Source organism: Erigeron canadensis, chromosome 1 (genome assembly GCF_010389155.1).
Source record: "Erigeron canadensis isolate Cc75 chromosome 1, C_canadensis_v1, whole genome shotgun sequence".
NCBI classification, from domain to species: Eukaryota; Viridiplantae; Streptophyta; class Magnoliopsida; order Asterales; family Asteraceae; genus Erigeron; species Erigeron canadensis.
Genome location: NC_057761.1, coordinates 2,935,523 through 2,959,275, shown reverse-complemented (window position 1 = coordinate 2,959,275; position 23,753 = coordinate 2,935,523). Strand labels below are relative to the sequence as shown.

Below are 23,753 nucleotides of genomic sequence, written 5' to 3'. Positions count from 1 at the left end.
ATTTATCACTAAAAGTATAAAAATACTTTAGAAAAGGAAATGATGAATTTATAATAATTTTTATTCATCCTAAACAATGCCTATATTATTTAATTGTTACAATGTTCATTAAAAAATACATATTTATCGTGGATGGCTAATTGTTGTTATATGTTTATCACTACCTTTAAAAAAAAAAAAAAGTGGTATGGGCATTTAGCTTAACTAAACTAAATAGCCGAAAATCATGAATATTATACGATATTACCTTAGTTTCTAACTTTTATTATTTTTTCAAAACATGGACAAATGAGGTCAATAAATTGGTGACTTATGAAATAAGGTCTTTCATATTTGTGGAAGTAGATTATTGGACTTGTGGGTTTCAGAACTTAAGGGTTCCATCACAAATATTCGTGTAATTTAGGAGCACCAATATGATATTATGACGTTTAAAAAAAACAAACAAATGAAACATTCTCTATTATTTGTATAAAATATAACCGTGGCTTGGTTAATATATCAATGTATGTATCGAGTTGGAATAATTAGAATGCACAAAAGTGATGTCGAATTTAATTTGAAGATAATGTATGTACCAAATATTAGCCAGTTTAGAATCCACCATTAAAAACCTATATTTGAAGTTGCATAAATTTCATCAATATCTAACACGGTATATAAAATCAAAACAACTTTTTGGATAAAATCGTAAGATTGATTTCATGATGCTAAATTCTTGGAATTTATTAAAGGAATTGGAATTTGAAGGAATTGGAATCTAAAAGTTTTAAATTTTGTATTATGTTTGGTTGACAGAATTCAACGGAATTCAGATAAAACAATTTTAATATAAATTATATAAAATGACAAAACTAACCTTAAAAACAATAGTAGTAACAATGTAATAATAACAATGTATATTCATTACACCGACATACATCCTTTCACAGCAAACCACGATATAGTCATACTATATTGTACCATAACTTTTTTTTACCCACTATTAATTAAGGAAAAATCTTAAATGTTGTTAAAAGTATAAAAAAACTCAGCCACCTGTCTTTCACACATGTTAGAATAAAAAACTCAGCCCCCTGTATGTGAGGAGAGACAACAGATAACTCCTGCTGTTAACAGCATATTAGTCACCCCCATTAATCTACCAATATATATAACAAGGTCTAAAATTCATTTATAAACAAATAAGAACCCTTGGATGAATTCCATCTTTAATTTAGAACCATTAGATCAAATTTAATTATTTCATATTTATTAAATGACAATATTAATACTTATACTTTATATGATTAGACCAAATCTCCCATTCTTAATCATATAATAAGATATATATTTAACCCCTATACGTTCTTCTTAGTTTTTACCAAAAAAAAATTTTTAATATTTTTTCTTCTAAAAAACATCACATACATACTTTTAATAATTAATATAAACATCTAATGTCGATCCGTCCATATACTTATGTTTCCAAATCAAATACAACACAAAAACTTCGATACCTACATATAAATATAACTTGTGCTCAGGCTCATGCAATGGACACGTAGTCTCGAAATATATTAATCAAAGCTAATATAATTCGAGCAACTATTAATATGACTAATATCACAACCTAATCAATACGAAAGTTAAAGAAGAAACATATGAAAATTAACTCCATATAAATATTGTTTTTAGTTTACCTTTTTTTTTCAAATTTATCTAATATAATTTTTTTTTTCAAATTTAGTTAAATAAAAAATTTGCAACAAAGTATATAATTTGAAAAATACATACCAATTCATCAACAAACACCATCTCGAACGTTTTGATTTTCTTCGGGTTGTTCCATTTTGAAACAGTCCATACATGCATAACACGGACTCGTAGATGATGGTTAACATGTGTTGGCTTAAGATTTTCAAGATGAATTAATGTGGTCTTATTTTTTGTTGTTGAAGAATAAGTCATAACAAACATATAATGGAAACCAAACTAAATTAAAAGAGATAATTATAGCAATAGCATACGAGTTAAATGTTAAATAATAATAATATTAGATTATGCGTTTTCAAAACTACATTTTAAAAAAGCGTGCAGGTAAATGTTTCTCCAAAACTGCGTTTTCATTGCCGATAATCACTTTTTCATACAAACACTTTTTTTGGATTATTTGCGTTTTACAAACGTAATAATCAAATAATCACTTTATAACCCAATGCCAAACACCCTCTAAGTTAACTTTCAAATGGGCAATAATACTAATTTTTGTCATTATAATTTAGTTTCCAATATATGCAACTAATTATTATTATTATTTATATTTATAATTGAGTATATATAAAATTAAACTAATAAATAAGTTAATATATTTTTAATGATGCATGTATTTCTAAATGTCGGTTCTCTAATTTACATTAAATTTTTATTACAAATATAAAGATTTATCGTAAACAAATAAATGATTATAATAATTTTTCACAATTGACAACTAACGTTATCTTTTACGAGAGAAAGTACCCGCGCGTTGCGGCAGTAAGATGGTGAGGGTGATAGGTGATAGGAGATGATAAATCATAGGGTGTGATAGTCAAATGTCTTAGCCGTAAGGGCTCCGCCCTTGGATTTAAAAATTTGTCGAAACTATATCGAGTGACCTCTCTATGAAAGAGCATGAAATTTTAAGAACACTCATACATTTTTTATAATTTATCGATATACGGTTTTTGAAATAAAAGATTTTTAATTAATTAAAGGAATAAACTGATTTATGGGGGAGAGAGAAAAAAAATGAGTGGTTAAGATTTGAGGAAAGAGAGAAAAATGAGTAGTCTAAATTTAAGGGTATATTAGGCAGAGATGTTTAAATTAGTAAATAAAGAAGAAAGGTAATTTAGCTATTTTAAATCATCTTATTCTTAAAAAAAGAAAAAAAAAAGCCTCCTTTATAAGATAATATAGATATAGATATGAACATAGTCCTAAATTTATTTATGCAGAAGTAAGGATCGTTAGACAAGTTTAAACTCTTAGTTGCAACCTTTAGTTTAAAATAATGTACTTATTACCAAATTTATTATCAAGTAAACAAAACATTAGTCCTTTCTACCCAATATATTTATACAAACTATAACCTTATTTATTTAAATTATACACAATTGTCTTATGTCGTTCGAATACATTCTAATTTGATAACAATCTTGCTATTCTATTTTATAGGATCATCTCAATAAATATGAATGATAACAAAACTTTATTTTTAAACTCTAAATAACTTTTTCCCGCATAACATGCAGTATAAATATAAGTTTTTATTATAACATAATTATTTGTTATTTAGTTGGTGTTTAGGGTTATGTTTGTAAATAGATTTTGTGAATTTAAATTGCGTTTTGAAAAAGCATGCCCTAACCTGTTTTTCTAAAACTACGTTTTGTCTATATGAAAACTAGATAATCAACTTTTTTACTAAACATTTTTTTTTCATTATTTTAAGTTATGCAAACACAATAATCAAATAACGTGTTCAAAATGCGATCCTAAACATTTTTTTGTTTACCAAATGTAACTTTTATATTAATATTATTAATTGTGTTTTCTCTATATGCAAAATAGATAATCTTTTTTCTTTTTTTTGTCAAACACTTTTTTTTATTATTTATATTATGCAAACACAATATTCGAATAATATTTTTTAGAATCTCAAACACTTTTTAGATAGCATCTTGATAGATATTAAAATCATATAGTCTAAGAAAAATTCAAGGTTTAATTATTGATATTTATGCATCTAAAAGTTTATTAATATAATTTAAAATATTTTTTTTAATAATAATTTGAGATGTAAAAATAAAATTACCACACAATTGTTTGTACCATTCAAATTTCAAAATACAAAAATTCTATAAAGTTTAACTATATTTACATAATCCAGAAATCTTAATATATTGATGTAAAAACTTTTAATAATTCTAAAAAAATTAACTATAAACACAAAAAATAGATTTTTTTGTGGCTAAAAACTTCAAGAGAGAAATTTTAAATATCATTAATTTTAAGTTTTATTAATTGTTTAGAGAAACCTAAAACCATGAAATTCAATATTTTTCCTCTTTTTTAAGACATATTTTAACTTTAATTGTAAATGCGATAATCTTTAATTAAACTTTAGTTATATATATTTTTTCAATCATGATATTAATTAATCCATTTTAAACATCTTTTATTTATATTTGACAACTTTACAATATTATGAAACACTAACATGTCATTAATAAATTATGTTTTTCTCACATATTACGCGGGACAATAATATAGTTAATAGTAATATAAGAGTATTAATATACTAATAATAATATTATCCTATACACATAGATCTATGTTGAAAGGGGCTGAAATAGGGAAGTACTGAGATGGTAGGAACATAGCAGTAGGCGACGATTAGGAAAATATCAGAGGTGTTTAGTGTGGATGTGTGGAAGTGTAGAAGAAAAAGTGCAGGAAGATGGAGGCAACCTGAGAAAGGAAAAGGATAAGAGGACTTTTTGATCAAATAGATAGATTCCATTAAAAATTTAAACTTTCTATCACTAAACCAAAGGAATGTTGAATTCTTTAATTTAGAGAATTTGAAGGAATTCAAGCAATTCCAATTCCATCATTTTACTAACCAAACATGTTCAAGAATGAAATTCAACATTCCAATTTCTAAGAATTCCAACAAATTCCTTGAACCAAACGCCCCCTTATAATATTGACTTAAACATGATCCCCAATATATTCAAATCAAGTTTTGCCTTAGACGTTTGCTGAATTTAAATACTCCTAGAACCCTGTCTTTGTTGTAGGATCCTAACTGGTGTATTTGAATCATTTGAAAGTGTCATGTCGTCATTGAATATGTGAACCAGGGCAGGGGACAAGTGATTCCCTTCGAGCCTATAAGAGGTTGTGTTAGGACTCGTTTCCAAGAGGATTAGTCCTAACCAGCGCCACATCAGCAAAAAAATCATCCAATGACTAATCCTCCTAAATCCAACCTTATACCAATAACTAGTTTTGGACCACCTTTTATTTAATTCTACACTTTATTCAACTTTACAGTTTCAATTCCCTAAAAATTTAACAAAAACTAAATAAAATACACATTCATTAAAAATAAAATTAAAATACATTACAACATAAAAAAAAATACAACAAAAGAAAAAAAGAAAAATTCCTAAGTACAAAAAAAAAACCCCACATTCCTAAGTACTTCAAAAATAAATAGAAATACAACATTGTTATTAAAAAACTAAAACAAACTATTTGTCGGGACCGTGAAGGAGCGGGGCATACTCGGCCATCAATTTCTTTTTTGCGAGGGAGATGCTTTTTCTTTCTCGCCATGGTAATAATTCGGTTGTTGTTGTTGTTGCGAGAAATGATTGAAATAACTTTGCATGAATTGATGAATATCGGGGTCATTTTTATATGGCATCAACGGTTGGATTGGAGGCACGAGTGATGAAAACGATGGATCTTGAGGTATTCGCGTTGAGTTGTTCGATATTTGTAGCGCCGAACTTGAGTTTGTGGGTGCGTAGTTTAAAGCCGCGTTAAAGAAGTCGTCGGCTCGTTGGTTGTTGAAGTTTGACATGGTTGATTTGGAAATGTTTTGTGAGTAATATGTGAGTTTAATGATGGTGTATAAATAGATATGGAACAAAAAAGAGCCGTTAGGGACCAAAAGTGTCACATTTTGAAACTTCATTTTTTAATTCACTAACTGTGCGTTAAGGGACCAAAAGTGTCAAAAGTAGAAACTTTTGATTTCTTTTTTTTCTTTTTTTTTTTTATCAAATAGCTGTTGGAGGGAAAAATAAAAAGAAAAAAGAAAAGCATTCACATACTTGTACGGCCACGCACGAATGCTCCTTTGGACGAACTAGGGACGAGTTCAACCCCACGGTGTTGACTCGTCCCTGAGAGGGGACGAACGATATCAGCCTCTAAGTATAAATGTAGAACTTATTGAATTGTCCATTTGCCGCCGCATGATCTTGTCAAAGTGTTTGGTACTTTTGGTATATCAAAGGATGCATTAGTAGGTTCTTACAAATTAAAATAGTCGAGACTATTTAACTCGTCCTTGAAAGATACGTATGGTTGAATTAGTTGAAAACATTTTTATTTTTGGAAATATAAGTCAACTCTTAAGTCATGTAACATTGACCGGAAGTCCTATGAAAACGGCCTCTTTACTTTCAATTAAAGGGTTCTAAACTCTCCAAATCTACGGAATTGGATAAACTTTTTTTACTTTCTTAACATTTGAGTATTTGACAAAGGTCAGAGTGAGAATGATCTGTGCATCCTTTCTTTACATAGAAGCTACGCGTATATCGAAATGTTAACACAATTCTCTTGCATGCTTTCCATGTGTCCATTAATCAAAACTGGTTAGTCTACTACATGTCTATCCATATCACTTCACTACAAAGTCTATTTTATCTTCACTCTAAATATTTTCACCACGATCAAAAACTAACAAAAAAAGAAAAATGCCTCTAATTTCAACGTATAATCTCATCAGAAAATGCAACCCATTTCCTGCAATTTATTCACTCAACATAATCCCCAAAATAACCACCACCTTTGTACCACCTCTTGCTGCCATAAAGCTAGCAAATAATCCACCCAATATCTATTTCAAAACCCCAACCCAACACGAGTTTAGCATGCCGCAGGTGCCGAGAACACCTAACGTCCCAGACTTTGATCCAATTCCACCTGAAAAACCTTCTGATCCTCCCCCTTTAGCACCAAATCCAGTCCCAGAGTTTCCAGGTCCACCAAAGCCAGACCCGGAAATCCAACCACCGGGGCCAGATATGCCGGTACCACCAAATACCCCCGGTGGACCGGAGGTGGTACCACCGCCGAGAATACCAGAATGGACGCCTCCAGACCCACCAAATCCACAACATCCAGTACCACCGGAAATTCCATTGCCTTATGCTTGATGATTGATGCATCGATATACCACCTTATAATCCATAATTTTAATAAAGTTTTTATGTAGCACTGGTTTGTTCCAATGCTTTTGTTTAACAACAATACTGTATTATTGCATGTTGTATCTGATGTATATATAGAAATTTAAAGCACTTTTCTTTTCTCTCTGTCATTTGTCCGAATCAACTTCATATTTGTACAAAAGCAGTCCCTCTACAAGAAATGAGGGTCTTAAAAAGGGCAGGTATCTTGTATAAGCCTTCAGATAAAAGCATCTTTGAAATAATATGGCATTTTTTACTCATTAATAAAAATCAAAAAAACCTTAAAAGGCATCATCCCTTAAAAATCAAAAAAACCTTAAAAGGCATCATCTGAGTGGAATGGAACAAAGAATCACACTCCATTATTTGTTGAACCCAAAACAGAAACTGCATACAATGGTGCTAAACAAAATACTAACAATGATGCCCAATCACATCAAAGGCGAAGTATGGGGAATGTAGACAGTTATATCTCTCAGATACTTCTATCTGAGGGCAGAGAAACTGCTTCTAGGAAGACAAAACGAAATCCCGTAAAAGGTGGAAGTATAAGCGATGTAGATAGTCATACATCTACCGAGGACATAGCTTCCAGGAGGACAAAACAAATTTGACCAAAATGAAATCCCATAAAAGGTGGAAGTATAAGTGATGTAGACAGTCATACATCTACCGAGGACATAGATACAGCTTCCAGGAGGACAAAACAAATTTGACCAAAACGAAATCCCGTAAAAGGTGGAAGTATAAGCTCATACATCTACCGAGGACATAGATACAGCTTCCAGGAGACAAAACAAATTTGATATATAATATATTGTTCCTCTAATATCACATACTATCCGAAAAACATAATATCAATTGCATCATATTATTAATTGCATCAAATTCTACATCCAGCATAAGTCGATGCAGATTGATATATAAACAGCAGGTAATATTTCAATATTTAGATTAAAGAGCTATATAGATGGTATAGTTTCTTAATCATACACAAATATAGCTATTCTTAATATTCCACGAAATGGTCAAATAAGATTTGACATGTTAACCTAGCTCATCAACATTTTTTGCACCCAATTGAAAATTATTCATTTTCACCCTGCATGAATAGTCCCATTATCGAACCCAGTCATTTTTCCAACTCTAATAAATCAGATCACGACTGCTCCATGAGTATAAATCATCTAGCCAGTTTCCAAGATCAAAATAAGATATTCTAGTAAAGAGACCAGTAGCAAGTAATGTAATGACTAACAAACAAAATTCTAGCATCCAAATGCTTTCCATCGGCCAAGAAAAAAGATCGTTGGTACTCGATATGCAGGGTACAACATGCATAACACAAGGTACAATTGCAAAAGATAGAAAAATTACCAATCAGTCCTCCTCAAGGTTGATGGAATCCTTGAACTTGGCATACAGAATCTTCTTCAATTCGGCCATCTGGGCAACTATCGATTCCTTCTCATCATTGAGTTTCTCTAAATGTTTGGCCGTCGTTTCTTGCATTTTTTCTATCCTTGTCTCGACTTCATCCTTGGGTACATGAGCAAAAACCTCCCCTATCTGGAACCTCACTACTTCTTCATCTGTTAGAATCAATTCATTGCTTGCGTCCTCAAAGTTCTCATTTGCTTCCTGCGCATGAGACAGTCATACGAAAATTAACAAGAAAGTTCAATGCACTTCAATTTCCAATTTATGTTTTATGATATCCAATGTCCATTTAATGTCACAAATTTAGAGGTGGCAATTTCGGCCCACTTACTTATGAACAGCCAGATTCGAGTTCTGTTGTATCTTTCCATGTTGTATCTTAACAACTCAAATGAGCAGAATTAAAATTAAAATAACTAATCAGGAAAAGTGTCATACGAGTTCTCAAGTCGTTTATCATTTTGTTCAAAGATAAGAAAATTATTGAAATACTTTTGTAAAATTTTTTCAACCTTTCTTTTACAAACAAGTGAGGTTTTGGAGAAACAGTGTTCTGGGTCAACACAACGGAAGTCTCATCACTGATCCATTTTGGCATCTGTACTAAAACTTAATTTCTTTCACATTATATGCATGTGTATCGTTGTATGTTGGGAGGCTTAGTAAGCAAGTAAAAGTATGCCATGAGCACATGAGTCGCCAAACCTAGCAGAGGAATGATTCGATTTGCTTTAGTCTTTCTCTTTCAATTTATTTTCATGTTCCAACAGTTCCAAGTGTTTGGTTAGCCAGTTTGAATCAAACTATCATCAACAGTACTCATTTCTAACCCATAGTTGTCAAAAGCGAAGGTGAACTCAAAGCGCAAAGACCCAAAATGGGGCGAAGATGAAAGGCACAAAAAAAGCGCGGGCCCGGGAAAAAAAAGAGACTCAAGTGAAAAAACAAACCAAATGCCATTCAAATTACTAAATACCATTTAAATATTAACTACCTTATAAAGCATTTGACTCTCCTATTTTCTCAAAAAAAACTTGATCTACCCAAACTACCCATCTCATTTATTTACTAATTTAAATATCTTTACCTAATAGCTAATACACTTATAATACCCTTAATAAAGTTATGTACAACATACATCCCATAAACCTTATAAATAACTAAACCTTCTTTTATATCAATTACTTATATATTAATAACCACGCCACTACCGCCGCCGCCACCATCCGTCGCCACAAGCACCCCACCCACCGCATCACGCGGGCATATGACTAGTAACCCATAATGCATTCAACCAAAAAGTTCAACACAAATTCTTTAAACCAAATCGTTCAAAACCATTGACCAAACCTAGGGTTTAAGAAAAGTTCACTTTAAGAAAATAGAGTTTAGCAAAGATAGAACACTAAGTTTAAGAAGAGTCTTGGTGATATAAGAAAACTGAGTTTAAGAAAAGTAGAAGAAATTAACCAGGAAATTGAACGAATAATAGTTTGATGAAGGATGATATTGATGATATTTACCGAGTGATTTTGATAATTGGAATAAAGACACTCCTCTCATATACCCCACCCTATAAATATATGTGAGTATCATTTATATTGATACATGTTAGATGCCGCCTAATATGTATGTGGGCCTGGGCCTATGGTTTCAGGCGTTATAGGTGGACCTTGCCCTCGCCTTGCGCCTAGGCGCACTACGGGTCCCCCTTTGACAACAATGTTCTAACCCACTCATACTTTTAGCATACACGACCTTAGAGTTCACTCCTACTCTTGCTTTAAAACGTAGTAAACCAACAGACTTTATTCTTGGTGAATTTTGACTAGCAACATACAAACCCAAGTACCCAACTACCTTACAACTTGGAAACCCTAGAAGCCTGATCTATCAAGGCTGCCCCATATGTAATAATCTGCCTCAAAAGTATAAAAAGAAGAAATAGAAATGACATAATCAACAACAAGCAAGACCATGAACAAAACTCGTAAAGAAGTTCCATTCAATAACACACTGAACATACAAAAAAAATTCACATGACTTGTATAGAAAATATAGTACAATTTGAGCTTGACAGTGAAACTTCAGAAATATTTAAGGATTATAGCTTCAGATTGTCCCACTCACGTCAATTATAATCACAAGATGTCAAATAAAAGGCAAAATGTGCTGAAAAGACCAAATGAAAATAGCTAAATGGCACATAAGCAATGAGGTTGAAAAACTCAAATTGGTGGGGAAATTTTGCACCAAAAATCTTTTGTTAAATGTTGGATAAGAAAATAAGATTACTTTGTGTGACTTAGCCAACTGCTATTCCATGGTACATACGGAATTTCTTTATCTAGTAGCGTATACTGTACACATAAGGTTTGCCAAGTGTTACAACGGTATTTGAACTGTAAATAGAACTTTCCTGCTTTCCACTGACTCGTTGACATCAAAGGCCCATCATAGTTGGTGTATTTTGTCTTTTGTCTCCTAGAAAGTAGGCAGTATACCCGTAACTTCGTTTCCCTATCTTGTCCACAATCTTTCTTACAAATATGGTTCATGATAAAGCATTTTAAGATGTTGAGCCTTCATGACAGATATAGGTTTAATTTAAAAAAACTACATGGTCATGCAAAGGTACCTTAGCAATCTTTATTTCATCTTCAAGTTCGTGCAATCGGTTGTTCAATCTCCCAAATTTGTTAATGTTCTGCTGGTCATCCCATGTCACTTCGGTTTCAGAAGCACCACCAGACTTTGATTTTCATGTCAGCAGAATAGAAAGATGAGCAATAAAAATAAAACCTCCAGAGCAACCAAAAGAATGTGCAGGACAGATAGAATACATTGTACCAAAAAACAAAACACAGAAAAGGATCAACATAAAGTAGTTAGTATAGTTTAATTTTCACCTGCTGCATGATTGATATTGGAAGGCGACTCTCGATGAGACAGAAGAAAAAGCACAAGGTTCCTGTGTGGACTATACTGCACAAGTCAACGATAGTAGTATAGATGTTAGAGACTTCCTCCAACATTCAACATCTTCATGAAACTAATCTCGCCTTTCTTAACTCACTTCGGTTATACAAAATACATATAATAAACTAATATACTTAAAGACTACAGAGTAACTAAATCATCAAAACAAATTCAAAGGGGAAGTAGATGAACCTAATCCATGGATCGATCTAAAATCAGATCTTATCATTTTGCAATTCACTCTTTGAATCACAATCAATTTTTCGGTACCTTTATCATGACACTGGAAGCCGTGTACTTTACATTCTCATTTATCAAATTAAACCTTATGTTACTATACAACAATACAACATGAGCTCGAGAACGAAATATATACTTATATGCCTTTAAACAACCTATGCTGCTTCAAACTGAACTTTCTAGTTTTTAAAATCACAAAAACCGAATACCTAGACCTTCACCTCTGATGTTCAAAATGACTTTCCGGCATTTTTGTGTCCCATTATTATTTATCACAATCCATATGATTAACCGGATATAATAATCACAGACTTAATCTGTTAAGCTTTGAAATTACACTCGTTATCTTTTATCTCTAAAAGCGTAACACCGAAAGTCCTTTTTAATTCACAGAAGACTGAACCTATAATTTCCTATTCCATATAACAACTTCAAGAAATAAAATTAAAAGATTAAACCTTTAAGGCTTTATACTATAAATATATATATATATATACACACACACACCCGCGGAGATAGGCAACCGAACGCTTAATGGCATACCTAGCTAGAGTTTCTGGAAATGCAAACAAAAATATGTGATAAATCACAATAATACATAGTAATCTAAGGTTCTAAAGTATATAAATACTTATGTTTCATAATAGATATCGAATGGCGCAGAAATCGGTTATTATTCAGCTTGCCTAACTAGTAGGAACCCTACACTATGGGCAACACAACACTTTATAACATAAGCTTTATTCACTATTAAAAAAACTTTATTTTTCTTTACAATTGAAAAGAAAAATAACATAAGCTACTAGTTAATTTCTCAAAGGAAGGACTTACAGTGTTGTCACCGGAAAAAGAAAGATCGCCGTCGCCGGAGCAGATATGAGTGGTGTGATCAAGGGTTTCACTGAGTGAGAGAGTTGTTGTCAAGTGGTCTATTCTCTCATGTATTTTATTTTATTTTTTCTTCTTATTTAAAGTGTGACCTAAAAGTCAATGAGACTCCTTAAAAAAATTTTTAATTATTTTTTTTAATAACAAAGGTGGATTTTATTACTCAAACACAACTAACAAGCTAGTCAAAAATACACATACAACATAGTCATACAAAATATAGATACAGATTAAGACAACTTTGGTCCATTACATCAATTAGTCCAATCAAGTTTTATCTTAATTGCTCTTGTTCTAATTCACAAAAATCCCAAACATTGTATCTTTTCAAGGATTGTCGAGGCAGATATGTGAATGTTGATGTGCACCACATTATTTCTAGCTTGCCATATCCTGCTCGTTATACCAATCACACACCTTAGAAGAGATGGATATCCCCCTCTTGTGTAGATGTGTAGCTGATCGAACATGGGAATAAAAGATAAATTGTATCTTTTCAAGGATTGTCGAGGCAGATATGTGAATGTTGATGTGCACCACATTATTTCTAGCTTGCCATATACTCCATATTGCAATCAAAATAATGACATTTATCATCTTTTTTTATCTTTTATTCCCATGTTCGATCAGCTACACATCTACACAAGAGGGGGATATCCATCTCTTCTAAGGTGTGTGATTGGTATAACGAGCAGGATGAGACTATCGAGCATCTACTTATGGTCTGTCCAATTGCTATGGAGATTTGGAAAAAGATTGAATTATGGTGTAAGATCAAGCCAATATTTGCTTTTCAGGTTCATGATATGCATAATTTATAACTCTAACTATATATCTCCTAATACAAATAGATGGTTCAGATAGTCACTCAAGGTCAGCCTAACTGTTAAGAGGTTTTCTCATTTTTATTTATGATCTTGAGTTCGATCCTCAGGGATGACGAGTTTTAGGGTTTTTCTATCCAAATACTTGTAAAGGTTCATGGTCAACGTCTCATTGTCTAGGATACATGCAAAGGCCAGATTTTTATGTTAATATAGCATATGCTTCTAGTAGCATCTAACTTAAATCTGTTGTTCCCCCCCAAAAAAAAAGAAAAACCATCTAACTTAAATGTTATCAACATAAAATTTTAAAACAATTTTACATTTTCGGTTATTTTAAACATACACATTTTATTTCAACTCGTATGTTACTAGGAACATATAGGTTAATCCTTTATCAAAAATTAGTTTCATTTTTGATATTGCTTACTTAATAGGTCATTTTGAAACGTATGTTTTTGATCATTCAAAGGTGAGAACATTGTGGTAAACCAGGATAATCAATAATCTTAACCAAACTCTATACATCTATAAACCCTTATAAATGGTATTGAAATTAAGTTTAAGCATCTTTTTCATTCTTATACTACCCTCCATATTTACTTTATATTTTACACATCCTATTCCTAACTATTTACCCTTACAAAATAATTAAACCCACAAAAATCAACCGATCTTTGATTCTAATTTAATTAACATTGATAATTCTATATAACTTTAAAACAATCGACAGAATCTCATAATCTATATTTTTTTTTGAAAGATTATGTAACCAATGTGTTCATCCACAAAAGTAGTTATAAAATTCCGTCGCAACGCACGAGTACTATGTTCGTCTTTATTAAATATTATCCAGAAAAAATCCCAAAATGATTAAGATTAATATGAATCGAATTTTGTCTCACAATTAAACCCGGATGTAGCATAAATCATCGAATTATTAACCTCTAATCTTAACCTTTTATTTTGTAATTATAGTAACTAAAAGATTCTTTGTGTTTCAATACATACAATATAAACCAACACAACCCTTAACAAAAAATATAATACATAGCTGAAAAAAAATGTGTATCAAAAACATTTTTCATGAGTCGCCTTGATACCAAATGCATAGTGTAAATTTTTTATGATGATTGAACTACGCAATTTGCATTGATTCAGTTGTATAATCAACAACACACATTTTCAATCCGTCTCAATATTGTGAAATACGAGTCTAAACAAGATATACCCAGACATAACCGTACATGCACCCACCTGCACGGCACCTTGGCCCTCCGAATTGCGCCCCACGCCTCTAGGTGCAGCACACACTACATATGGTAAACCTGTTTCTACACTTCCAACGGCAACCCCTGTGCTCATATATACACACCGTTACTTAGAGAAAACCACATCCTTTTACGCTTGGATTAGCTTCTTTTATTTTTCTTTTTTGCTTTTTGTGCATATTCATGGATGGTCTAAATTTACCCACCATAGTTCCATATTTCATATTCATTTTGTATTTCATATAAAATCATGAAAAATGTTGCTGTCTTTACTTGTATAATATATATATATATATGTAACAATATAGACACAACTAACAGATTTGTCTTAGGAACACTAATCTACTCAACATATCCCCCAAAATTTTGAATTTCTTTCCAGTAACAGTTATCTTAAACTTATATAATTTTCACATTTTGACCCGGAAAATAACTGCCGCCCGGAAAATAACTGCCGCAGAAGAAGCAATCTCATCATCATATGAGCTCATCATTTTCTGACATAACTTAGGTTGTTGAGCTTTAATATTGTGCACTCCAAAGAGCCGCAGGATCTTCACCACATCTCCTGTGAACCTCTTTGATCCTTTCCACTGACTTACAAATGCCACTGCAACTCCAATCGAATGATGCAACGCACACGTTACCAGCCTCTGCCTTCCACTCACAATCTGTATCAACTCAACATTTTCAAATAGTTCAAAAAATAAACCACACACTCTCCTAAAAGAAACACGAAACAGAAAAAGGGCGTACCAGGAGGGGTCCCACAACACATGTTGTGATCATCGATATGTTCAACATCTAGACCGATAAACCAAGAGCCAAGAGACACATCTTCGTTTGCATACTTGTGCAAAATTTTCCTAAACATTATATTCCGATGTGTTGTGGTTAATGAATAAGAACAGTCACTGTTACTCTACGTTTGACTTTAGAGAGTGAAACAAACACCTTTTGAACTTCAGATTTTTATATAAAATGTATTTCATCTTTGATATAAAGTTGGTGCCACACAAAACTTTTAAGAAAGAGAAGAAAAAAAAAACATAAAAGAATTTCATACGAGTATAGAGAATTTTAAGAGTATTGTGTCGGACTTCCAGAACCACAAAATGGAGACTTACTGGTTGGTGGAGATGTATGCAGCTAGTTCATTCGAGATAGCATATATCTGTCCAGTTGCATGCCGAAAATACTTATTTCCTTCCTCTCCAAACTTCCAGTATTCAGGTTCATGGTATTTGACATTTCTAAGCAACAAAAATTAGAGAAGAAAAAAGAACTTAGGCTAAACTTATTGGCTAAAGAATAATGTGATGAAGCAATGAAATGTAGGTAGAATTTACTTATGGGAAAGAACGGGCCCAGATTTCATGCATCCTGCATAAACCCTGGGTTTTGATTGATGCCGTCCCAGAGTTGTAGCTAACATGCCTGTGTCACAGATTTGACCAAAAAATAATCAATTTCCCATTTAGATAACAGCAAGATAATGAAAAAAATTAGTAAAGAGCCCATGAAAACTATTTGGTTAATTACACTTCCTTTGTTCATGTCTAGAATTAATATTTAAATTTTTGGGAACAAGAACCATCCAAAAAGACAGAGTCATTAGCTCTTTAAATATAGCAACCCCATTTTTCTTTCGAGTAATTTAGTCATTTTCCATTCTAATTCAAAAGCCTAAGCATTTTATTTGGCAATACAAAACTATTCTTCTTCAGATTATATGAACATGTAAAAGTTAGTCACATCATTAATGATTAACTTCTTATGGTATCAAGTATTAACAAATATATATTCCTATAGTTACACAACTACTTGCATAGCTATGCCAGAACTCATGAGAATGTTTAACACGTGAAGTAGATCATTTGAAAGTTTATTAGGGAAACAGATTAACTTCCTTACGTATGCACCTTCATAAACCACTCCTTATAAAGATGACTGTAACAAAAAAGCACATGGACCCAAATCCAAGTCATTTTTTTTGTAATAATGAAATTGGGTAAATAGATGATTGTGAGGAAATTTCTTTGAAGAAACGAAGATGTTGCTGTTCTTATAGAGCATCACAAAATGAAAACTCTCAAATTTCATGCTACTAAGAGAGTAAAACAAATAAACAGTTCCAGATGGAAAATAAGGTAGAGGGCAATGTACCAAGATTGACATGAACATCATCATCGATCTTGATATAAAATTTTGCATCCCATTTGGCATATGCTGTAGAAAAGAATATACGTGTCTTGGCTGTCAATTCGTGATACCCTTCAACATGTTCCTGTGGAGATTATGAGGTCAGATTCATTTCAACTTTGAACTCAAAGACAGTCAAGTATTACTCGAATAATGTTTCATTCTTACAAGTCTAAAGAAATCTTTATGTTGAGCTTCCTCAGAGTCAATGGCTCGATCTAGAATGCTCTTAGATGTTGCACTATACAAGAAAACCAAGAATCAGATATTTTTTTAAGCAACAAAAGAAAATATAAATGCATTTTTCCTTGCTTGTGATAAACAAAATTTCTACCAACTACCTGCAAAAATATTTTACGGATGATGATGTGACTAATTTATACCCATTACCCACATCATTATTGGCCATATATTTACATGTTTTAAGTCGATTTTATGTGCATTTGGCGTGTTTATGATGTTTGTTAGTGTTTTCAGGCGCTTAACAGGTTACGTGTTCATTTGTCATATTTTCGGATGATCTTTGGCCAAGATAAAGATTCTAGATGTCGAGAGTCAATTCAAGTAGAAGTGAAGGGGTAATTTGATGTTAAAAGTTGAAAAAGAAAGAAGTTGGCTGATTTGTAGTAGACTGCGACGCAGTGGAGGTGGACTTATGCCCACTGCGCCGCAGTGATGATCCATACACGAGTGGTTTTTGATCAGTGGATTTGGCGTGCAATGCAGTGGTTGTTATTAAGTCCACTGCGCCGCGATCATCGAAGGTCAACAAGGATTCCAGGTCAAAGGCTTGACTGCGACGCAGTCTAGGCAACATGGGGAGATTGCGCCGCAGTGGAGTGAAGGCAAAACGCACACACGAGGTCAGTGAAAAAGACCTGCGACGCAGTGGAGCCTCCGATAGCCACTGCGCCGCAGTGAATGACGAATCTGGAAGATTTTTGGGCCGACTTAAACATCAGATTTCAAGGGGGTATAACTACAAACCCTAGAACGAATTTTTCTGCATCCAAACTCTTTCTAGGAGCTGCTCTATCAGGATTCTTCCTTCTCCAATCAAGTGTTTCACTTAGGCGGACTCATCGAAGAAATTACGGGCACCCATCTAGATCGTATCTACATTATTGTCTTGCAATTTTATTTTCTTCAAACAATTGGTACATCATGTTTCTCTTCTATTTTATTCATTATTGTGAATTGATCATGAGTGGCTAACTGTTTAATCATTCACCTTGATGAAACTAGACGGATAATGTGATTTCTATATTTTTAATTCAAAAGGGTTTATTTAATTATCGTTGTTCCGTGATCTTGATGATTTTAATTCTTTTCATTAATTAATTTCGATATTGGTTGCATATGATTCTTCGTTGGTGGTACCGGTTGAATGTGTATGTGATTTTAAAACGTTACTTGTCTATAAGTAATTATCACTAGTTCATGGTATGATAGTGAATATCATTTTAAGAAAAGATTAAGTTTGTCAATGTGATTGATATCGGTTGGTGGTACCATGTTATTGTCACATAGGTTCAATTGATAATTTGATAGTCAATTAAACTGATTGTTAGAAGAATTGTCTTGGTTTTGGTGGTACCGGCTTGGGTAATTCGACTAGTAGTTAGGTGATTCGATAATTTGTTCACGGTTGGTGGTACCACGTGAGTAGTTTAATCTAGTCACGATTATCTTTTAAACTCTAGAGAATTTGTTCTTTATCAAATGCAATCACATTTGAAGTCAAGGGAAGTCAAGGTGGATGACTTTTAATTATCTTGTCTGAATTTTTCTTTTAAATTTATGCAATCATTTTGCAAACCAATTTATTTAATTGTCAAAAAAGAATTTCGAAGCAACACCCGTTTTCCAAACCATTTTACAAGCAACTAATCATTTCACAGTCCCTGAGAACGAACTCAGACTTACCTCTTAACTATATTACAAACGATCGGGTCCACTGCCCGTGAGTGCGTAGTAGTGAGTTCTGTGGTAGTTTTAGTTTATAAATTTAAAGCTTGATTTGGCACATACTACTAATGTCATATGTCAAATTAGATATTTCAAAAAACAAGACTTGTACCTGAATGAATTTCTTCCTGATGAAATTGACTGATTTAACTATAGTCAACCAGAAGTGTCATTAATGAAGGACAAACATCATGAAGGACTCGGGTCATCATAAGACCCACAGTTCAGAATTCTAATTGATTACTAGGGGTCTTCAAATGAAACTAAGACACTGCACTGAGTTTTGGGTCAGCTGAACCAGGGTTTTTGGGTTGGTTAATGGAATAAATAATATAACTGGTTCTTAAGTCAATTTGAGGTTCATGATTCAACAGAACATGTAGTGCAAGAAGAGAGGGTGCCAATTTTAGAATAGGACAGTTAACCAAAAACACGAAAACTTTCAAGATCTTTTTAGACCACTGACACTGTAACTCGCTAAGCCGACACTAACTTATTACTCTGTAAGAAATGTTAAACCCTCCTGACTATCTTCCTAAACCTCCTTCTACAGTGGACAATTAGCATAAATATATGTGATGGTGACTTTTGTGAGGACATTGGTGTCTATGGAAGTTGGTAGGAAGATAACTAGAAGACATTGGTGTGATGGTGACTTGATGTGTGGAATTTTCTGCCCTGTCTTTGTATTGCATTATACATTGAAGACTTACCTCAAAACTAAAAGATCAAGAGTAATATTTCAGACTTGACTTATAAAAAGTGGTACTGTTAGTAGTCATAACCAGATACATTTATTCAACAATCAAATAGTCTAATTGGTTAGAGTCAAAAATTTGGCAAACGCACTTCAGAGTTGACCTGCTTTATATTAGTATATTAAGTAAACAAAATAGCGGCCATATGTTTGCGTCTACTACCTATTCACATGGAAATGTGTTGCACCCCAAACTACGACAGCAATTTTTGCTAGTTAAAAAAAACCCAAAAAATCATTTCTAAATAGAGTACACAAAAAGAAAAAGAAAGGAAGAAAGAATCACCTGTGTCCGATCATGAAACGGACAACAATACCCTTTTCCTTCTCAAGCTGAAGTAGCTTTTCACCTAGTTGAAAAAACACAAAGGGCAACTATTTTTAGGAAAGAATGTGATAAAAAAGATAGATGCATGTATACAAATAAACAGATGATTGGCAGCAGTACCCCTAGGCATCCACGTTTCTCTAATCGAATCACGTCTCTTTCTGCTACTAAAAGCAGTGTTAATACCAATAACCATAAACACCTTTTTCCTTGTTTCACTCTTGTCTCCATTTGTCTTGTTAGAATGCAATTCCTCATGCTTTGCTGCCTCAGGTGAGCTTTGATTGCCTGGGAGCTCCAACCGCAGCTCTGAAATTGAGCTTCCAAGTTTCCTGATAGACCTCCAAAATGCAACAAATCATCTTTCAAAGTGATACAAATTTAGATCATCGTACTCAAGCAATAGCAAATCTGGGAAACCGCATTGTTGTACTACTTTTTTCAAGGGACGCAAATCACGCAATAACAAATTCTTTTGTGTTACACTACAAATGTTTTTCAGGGTATGCAGACATTGATAAAGGCATGGAATGGCTATCATTTGTGACCCCCCTTTTCCCTTTTACAGAATTTTTAGTCCCATAGAATAAAACTCTCATATCCCTCTGTTCATTCCTTAAAACATCCATCTTTTTGTATGAATAGTGATTTCACCATTCGAATGATCTAAGATCTTCTATATTTAGTACTCAAAAGTCGACCTCACATCTTGAAACTCATCAAAATACATAACCCTCCCATTTCCGAGCTAATATCATAAGCACAATAAGATCAAAACATGCCTAAAATATTCATCTCCATAATTACTCACAAAACAACATGATCAATACTACTAAATCACTACACAAAAACGCACACATATAACAATACAAAAATAACCTTTCTAAAAGATAAAATGACAAATCACTCACTGAATTGCTTCTTGTGTTTTATGAACTTCTCCAAGCAAATCATTATCCTGAAAACAACAAATAAAAGAAACACATCAATAAAACAAAAAGAAAATCCTATAAAAATATTTTGTAAGACCAAACAAATAATTACCTTATTTGTTAAACAATCATTATTAACAAATTTCAATTCTTGTTCCTTCCTTCTCATAATTCTCCCATCAGATTCAAGTGGAGCCCACACCCTATAATTAGTCAAAAACCATAAAGATTTAATTTTTATAATAATATGATCAAATTACAAAAACCCCATCAAGAAATTAATGGCACCGATCAAATAAAGTATGCACTAAACCCCGAGGTTTCAGTTTTGATATCAAGAAACATATATTATACATACAAATTATATATATATATATATATGTACTGACCTGTTCGTAAACAGCATGCCTAATACAAAACTAAAGATACTGAAAATGATGATCCATTTTGGTGATACTTTGCCTCCACTGTTTCTGTTGCTCTTCATCTTTTTCCTGGTTTTCGTTGGCGGGTAAATTTAGAGACAGAGATATGTATGCATATTACTTTTTAAATATAAATATTATATTATTTTATACCATATGTATCATGTGTATAGATCGAAAGATATATAGACAGAGAGATTGAGGAATGTTAAACGAGTATGAATGTGTGAAATGTTATAAAAGTCAAGTCTATGATCAAAGTTGGTTGTACTTGAAACAATATATAGTCAAAATATGGACAAACAACACCTCTTCATTTTAAATGAAATTGAGGTTTGGAGATGCCAATATTTTGTTTTCCATTAAATTCCATTTTTGTCCTTTGGTTTTGTATAGTCTTACTTTTGGTGGTCTACACTCTACAATGTCAATATCTTAGATGACTCATGTCAAACAACAAAACCATAACTTGTGGTGTGTTTAAATGGGAAATGGTATTCGTATCATCGAACTTGATTGTTTTATCACATTCACACATTGTATAAGTGTTATAAAACAATCATATAAATAGTTAATACATAAGTTGTGGTAAATTAATCAACTTATTTGGTACTAATATTACTTCCCTTTTTAATAAGAAATAATAAAAAACAAAATTAATAGATAGTTAAAAACTATTTTAAACATAACGATGATACGTGTAAAAGTTAAGCCTAGACAGTTAAGAGATATGAGTAAGATTTGAAAGGAGATTTTATAAAATTCATATGTCATCGATTTATAATTTCTAAATTATATTTAACTTAATTTTTAGAGAACATATCATTTTTTATGTGATTGAGATTGAATGGAGAAATATATGTGTTGTTGTTTTTACATTAGTTTTTTCATAAAATTTTAAAAACAAGACATATTAGAAAAAAATAGTTGTAACGACCTGTAGTTGGGTGTTGTTAGAGGTAAGGTTGGGTTAGCTTTGGGCCAAAATGCAGAACAAAATTTTAGTTTTTGGAGACCAAAAATCATTGGATTTATTTTTTTAGTTGTTATCACCGTTGTTTCCTTCACTATAACCCAATAATAATAATAACAAGGGTTATTTACTGAAATGGTACCTGGACTATCCACCATATTACTGGTTTCATACCTATAACTTTAAAATTACTCTCATCATACCCCAACTTATCAATTTTTCACTCGGATGATACCTGACTTGACGGGCGTCAGTTTGGCCGTTAAGTTGGGGTATGACTACCGTAAATTTTAAAGTTTTAGGTATGAAACCAGTAATATGGTGGATAGTCTAGATATCATTTATGTAATTATTATTATTATTATTATTATTATTATTATTATTATTATGGTTGTTGTTGTTGTTTTTTTTTAATTACACAAAGTATATTGATATTTGTTTTTGTAAATATTTATATTTATTTTATAAAAGAATACTTTCTTTTATAAAAGATCATTTTTAGTACAAAGTTTTTATTTTTATAAAAAATATTTTTCAATCTTCTTTTTTAAAAGGTGAACCGGAAAGCATATCATAATTTCTTGTATTGCATTAGTACATGTACAACTACTATGTAAGGTTTGAATCAGCTCAAAACAGATTTAATCAACTCCATGTGGTGGTATCCATTCAAGACTTCACGTTCATTTATCAATGTTTTACATGAAATTAATGTACTGCTTCCGATTTACTTATTTTTTTAAATAAAAAATAAATAAATATGAAATAAATAAAATCATCATGGATCTATAATTTGATTGATTAATAGTTTTTAATAAAAAAAATTAAATATTTACAATATTTTTTATAAAAATAAAGTATTCTTTTATAAAATAAGAGTAAATATTTACAAAAAATATCAATGTACTTTTTAAAATTATTTATTCCTAAATAATACTTTGTGTAATTAAAACAACAACAACAACAACCATAATAATAATAATAATAATAATAATAATAATAATAATAATAATAATAATAATAATAATAATAATAATAATAGTAAAAACATCACTTACATTAGAAATTAATAGGATTTACAAGAAATTATAGTAATAATATAATAATAATAATAATAATGGTTAATTACATAAATGATATCTGAACTATCCACCATATTACTGGTTTCATACCTAAACTTTAAAATTTACGGTAGTCATACCCTAACTTTACGGCCAAACTGACGCCCGTCAAGTCAGGTATCGTCCGAGTGAAAAATTGATAAGTTGGGGTATGATGAGAGTAATTTTAAAGTTATAGGTATGAAACCAGTAATATGGTGGATAGTCCAGGTACCATTTCAGTAAATAACCCTAATAACAATAACAATAAGAATAATAATAATGAACGCACGATTGTATCAATTATTTATTTATAACAACAGATTTCATTGAAGGGAAAAAAACTATTCCCTCGTAGTAAATATCATTTTTATCTAACTAAATAAATGATTATAAATAAGTATTTT

At 31.8% G+C, this 23,753-nt stretch overlaps 2 protein-coding genes across 3 annotated transcripts; both read right to left on the bottom strand.

Moving 5' to 3' along the window:
• Positions 1–8,198: 8,198 nt before the first annotated feature.
• LOC122583473 (probable prefoldin subunit 4) lies at positions 8,199–12,633 on the bottom strand. The gene is made up of 4 exons (XM_043755875.1): positions 12,510–12,633; positions 11,369–11,444; positions 11,098–11,211; positions 8,199–8,660 (listed from the first exon to the last, which is right to left on the bottom strand). Exons 2-4 carry the CDS (start codon positions 11,375–11,377, stop codon positions 8,400–8,402), a joined length of 384 nt encoding a protein of 127 aa, XP_043611810.1. The 5' UTR covers positions 11,378–11,444; positions 12,510–12,633; the 3' UTR covers positions 8,199–8,399.
• A 2,276-nt stretch (positions 12,634–14,909) lies between these two features.
• On the bottom strand, positions 14,910–21,510 carry LOC122605833 (beta-1,3-galactosyltransferase 7-like). Of its 2 annotated transcripts, none has more exons than XM_043778792.1 (11): positions 21,238–21,510; positions 20,961–21,051; positions 20,828–20,874; positions 20,037–20,257; positions 19,875–19,938; positions 17,032–17,104; positions 16,828–16,948; positions 16,011–16,098; positions 15,789–15,914; positions 15,418–15,527; positions 14,910–15,332 (listed from the first exon to the last, which is right to left on the bottom strand). In XM_043778792.1, exons 1-11 carry the CDS (start codon positions 21,333–21,335, stop codon positions 15,184–15,186), a joined length of 1,188 nt encoding a protein of 395 aa, XP_043634727.1. In that variant the 5' UTR covers positions 21,336–21,510; the 3' UTR covers positions 14,910–15,183. The 2 variants fall into 2 exon arrangements, with proteins under 2 accessions (XP_043634727.1, XP_043634734.1); XM_043778799.1 differs by having other exon boundaries at positions 20,037–20,248.
• Between the last annotated feature and the right edge of the window lie 2,243 nt (positions 21,511–23,753).